This window comes from Colobus angolensis, unplaced genomic scaffold (assembly GCF_000951035.1).
Source record: "Colobus angolensis palliatus isolate OR3802 unplaced genomic scaffold, Cang.pa_1.0 Scaffold142, whole genome shotgun sequence".
In the NCBI taxonomy this organism is placed as follows: domain Eukaryota; kingdom Metazoa; phylum Chordata; class Mammalia; order Primates; family Cercopithecidae; genus Colobus; species Colobus angolensis.
Window position 1 is genome coordinate 3,490,633 of NW_012114511.1, and position 4,592 is coordinate 3,495,224.

General features: G+C 48.3%; 1 protein-coding gene across 1 annotated transcript in view; it reads right to left on the reverse strand.

Moving 5' to 3' along the window:
• Positions 1-2,879: 2,879 nt before the first annotated feature.
• The window catches only part of GFRA3 (GDNF family receptor alpha 3), a 24,058-nt gene continuing 22,345 nt past the window's right edge, over positions 2,880-4,592 (reverse strand). Inside the window, exons 3-6 of the mRNA XM_011935363.1 lie at positions 4,560-4,590; positions 4,264-4,398; positions 3,785-3,873; positions 2,880-3,557 (exon numbers count right to left, since the gene is read on the reverse strand). Of these exons, the coding sequence (XP_011790753.1) occupies positions 3,468-3,557; positions 3,785-3,873; positions 4,264-4,398; positions 4,560-4,590 (345 nt within the window). The 3' untranslated portion in view covers positions 2,880-3,467. The remainder of the gene's footprint in view (positions 3,558-3,784; positions 3,874-4,263; positions 4,399-4,559; positions 4,591-4,592) is intronic.

Sequence of the window (4,592 nt, forward strand, 5' to 3'; positions counted from 1 at the left end):
TTTTTTTTTTGAGATGGAGTCTCACCCTGTCGCCCAGGCTGGAGTGCAATGGAGCAATCTCGGCTCACTGTAAACTCTGCCTCCCGGATTCAAGCAATTCTCCTGCCTCAGCCTCCTGACTAGCTGGGATTACAGGTGCCTGCCACCACATGCAGCTAATTTTTGTATTTTTAACGGAGATGGGGTTTCACCATGTTGACCAGGCTGGTCTCAAACTCCTGACTTCAGGTGATCCACCTGCCTTGGCCTCTCCAAGTGTTGGGATTACACGCGTGAGCCACTGTGCCCAGCCCAGATCTTATCTCCTGCAAAAATACTCAAGACCTGGGACAAGACAAGTGCTTATTAAAGGTTTGTTGAATGAATGAATGAATGAATGAATGAATGAATGAATGAATGAATTTGGAAATAGTTGTTTAGGAGATAGTCTGATCCACCCCAACCATGGAGAGACTCGTAATTTAGCACTCTCCATTTACCACTGCTACCAAAAGTCCTTCCTACCTTGTTGCCCAGAAGCTAGTCTAATGGCATCAACCATCCCAGACAGCCACGACACCATTAAAAGCTTCAGTTCAGCCACTGCACCCTGACCCAGGGTCTTGGCTCTGGGCCCTGGGCTGGAAATGTGGTCTGGTTGTTTACCAGAAATTTGGACCTTTTTCAGAGAAAAGCATACATGACCTATTAGTCTAATTCAAGTACTTAGCAAGAAATGACTATACCATTCACACCCCCAGCCCCAGGTTAATGAAGCCAGGGCAAATGGAGAGGACTTGACTGCTCAGAGATCTTCCTGGGAGGGGAAGAAGGAAGGTCAACTCAGTGTCCCACTGGAGTTTTCAGGGAGGCAGCCTGGCTGAGCATTTCCTGGGGCTGTGCAGGCTACAGGAATACAAGAATGTATATAGAGAGACTTACAGATTCCACCCACCACTCTGGCAGCTTTGTGTACATCCTACCCACAGTCACCTCCCTCGCTGCCTTAAACTTGGCTCAGAGAAGAAATAGGAAGACAACCAAATATCCATCAACACAGAACTGGTTAAATAAACTATGCATGTATGAATATGCATTAATATAAGCTCATGTCATGCAGATGATAAATAGAATGATATAGCTCAACTCTACTTACAGATGCTGAACGATGTCTGTGACTTACACTTTGCTATCCAGTGTGTGACCCCACTTATGTAACATTACACATGCCCATAGATTCTCAAGGTCACAGATATGCAGGCAGCAGTCTGGACACTTGACAGTGTGAGCTTAAAGATTTTGCTTTCTTCTTTAGAATTGTCTGTAATGTCCAAATTCTCTACAAAAACATGTAATTGTTAACTTTTGTGAGTTTTTACTGTGTGTCAGCTACAATGCTTTTACATGGATTCTCTCATTCCTCATGAGGTGGGTGCCATGGTTTTCCGTGTTACAGATACGGATAGTGAGGCCCAGTGAGGCTAAGCCCAAGGTCACATATTAACAGCTTGTGATTCACAAACTCAAATGTTGCTGGAGGATTAAATGAATTAATGGCTGTATTTGCACACAGTTAATGCACAGTAGTACTTGGCACACAATATGGGCTCCATAAATGAGGATCATCATAATTAGGGCCAGGCATGGGGGCTCCCGCCTATAATCCCAGCACTTTGGGAGGATGAGGCGGGTGGATCACCTGAGGTCAGGAGTTCAAGACCAGCTTGGCCAACATAATGAAACTGTGTCTCTACTAAAAATACAAAAAATTAGCCTGGCGTGGTGGCGTGAGCCTGTAATCCCAGTTGCTTGGGAGGCTGAGGCAGGAGAACTGCTTGAACCTGGGAGACAGAGGTTGCAGTGAGCCAAGATCATGCCACTGCACTCCAGCCTGGGTGACAGAGAGACTCTGTCTCAAAAAAAAAAAAAAAAAAAGGATTATCGTAATTATTATATATCACTTGTCATACTGCACTGCTCTTATGGACTATTGTCTGCTTCCCTGCTCTGGTGTGTAAAAGGTTTGAACATAGGATCCAAGTCCTTTTATCCTGGAATCTCTGGCACACAAAACAGTGTCTTGCAGAGTCAGCATTCATCAGATGCTTATTGAAAGAGTGAGTGAATCAATTAATAGACAGATGTCCAGAGCTCTATAAATACATTCTTCCAACTATTATACTTTGCATGGGTGGGTGTGTCCTTATCCCAATAGGATTACAAATTCCCTGAGATCAAGAACAACCTCTGGGCCAGGCATGGTGGCTCACACCTGTAATCCCAGCACTTTGGCAGACTGAGGCGGGCAGATCACCTGAAGTCAGGAGTTCGAGACCAGCCCGGCCAATATGGTGAAACCCGTCTCTAATAAAAATATAAAAATTGGCTGGGCATGGTGGCACACGCCTGTAGTCCCAGCTGCTTGGGAGGCTGAGGCAGGAGAATTGCTTGAACCTGGGAGGAGGAGGTTGCAGTGAGCCAAGATCGCACCACTGCACTCTAGACAGATCGAGACTCTGAGTCAAAAAAAAAAAAAAAAAAAGAAAAAAAGAACCAATCTGTCTTTTCCTCTGGCCCCCATTATGATCTGGAGCAGGCCAATAACCCAAGCAGGTGTTCAATAAATGGTGTGGTTGACTAAGAATCCCCATCTGTGGCAGATCCAGGCAGTATCTGAGAAATGGCTGGAGCTCGGGCAGATCCCGGGTCCACAGCCTCACATAAGCTATTTTTAATTACAACTCCATGTCAAGAACACAGAGAGGCTAGGAGATATACCTGAAGTCATATAGCAGTTGGTGGTAGGGTTGCTGTGTCTCATCACCTGGCCTGTGTTCTTTCATTAACACCCTAGTTCTACAGATATTCAAAATTTGAGAAAATGGAAAAAGAGCAAAGTCTTAAGTCAAAGGTTTAATCATGATCCAAGAGCCCAGAGGGACTTTCGGACAATAATAGGAATAAAGCAAGACCCATAGGCTCCAGCTCCTGATGTCCAGATGTTCTGCAGGATCCGGGGACAGGGCAGTGCAGGCAGTAGGTTTCCATCCACCATTCAGAGGAGGAGACGAGCGGGCAGGAGCCTTCCTCACAAAAGATAATGTCTTTCCAGGCTACCTCAGAACACCCAGTCCTGCTTACCCTAACCCTAACCTGGAATGCAATAGAGAATGGCTAACTTATTAGATTCTGGTGATCCTGGTAGTCAAGAGGAAGGGCTTAGAAAGGGGCTTGGTGGAGCTAGTCACCACCAGATGACATGGCTAAATTGTGGTCACCAAGGAGGGGCAGCATGAATCAGAAGTGGAGACAGGGTGGAGGGAATGAGGACCAGACCAATAAGGATCTGGAGGTCATAACCGATAGCTTCTCCTGTGCCCTCATCTGTGCACTGCACCTCCTTTCTGCTGCCGTCCTTTCCTCACACCTTGTGGGCTGCAAGTCTGGCTGGATGTGGTGGAGGAGAAGAGGGCCCTAGGGAAGTCCAGCTACCATAGGCTCAGGAGCAGAATCAAGGGAAGCGTGCAGGAGAAAAGAGAGGGCACCCAGGGCTGTGACCTCAGAGCACGGTTTTCATTCTGTGGAAGAAATGGAATGGAGTTATCTCAGGGGATTTTCTTCAGCCCCTTCACTACCTCAGCCTCAGTCAAGAGGTATTCCCCTTCCCCTGAGGTATCCAGTAGAGGTCTCTATATTCATGGTAATGAGGAGATCAGCCCCCCACCTCTATCCCTTTGTCTGCCTAATTTGGGTTTTCCCCAGCTGGCCCAGTAAAGTCTGAGGGGTGTAACAGAGGAGGCCCTACCTGGTGTGCCATCACAGCAAAGGTAGGGTGTGGCCAGTCCTGGTAGAAGAGCTGGCTGTGAAAATGCATCTTAGCTGCAATGGCCTCCGCTGAAGAGAGGAGAGAAGGCTCATTGGAAGGGTATAGGGGCAGGAGATTTCTCAGGCTCCCAAGGAAGGAAAGGGAATGCCACGGGGACCCTGGGCAATAGGGGAGCAAGTGGGTGGGAGGTGGAAGTGGGATACTCTCTCATTCTACGTGTTTCTTGAGCTGGAGATGTTCCTGGCTTCCAGACAGGTTGAACAGGCAGCGTGGGAGGTTTCTCAGGGAGTGGGAGACAGAAGAAAGGCCCAGGCTACGGCAATGAAAGCCTATGCTAGGAGCTGCTCTGTCTGGTGGAGATGGATGGAACCAGCCTGGGCCACAGAGTTGACCCTTTTCCTTCCCTTGAGTCCAGCTGACTCAGCCCCGGGGGCTGGGAGCAAGTACAGCACACTCACTGAGGCAAGGGTTGTGGGAGAAGAACCCTTCCAGCTGTTCACACTCCTCCTGCAGGTTGCCACTGCCTCGACAGGTGCAGCTTAAGGCAACACTGGTGTTGACATTGCTGACAAAGTTGGGGGTCATGGCAGTCCCTGTGGAGTGAAGAGGGAAAGGGTAGTCAGGGCCTAGGCTAACCCTAACTTTAGCTCCCACCTTATTCCACCCATGTCAGGATCACATCCTTTATCTCCAGAGCATTCCTACCATCAGGCGTAGCCAACATGGGGTTCCCTACACATGCCCCCAGCCTCACCAATCAGCCCCAGGTATGCTCGTAGACATCTGG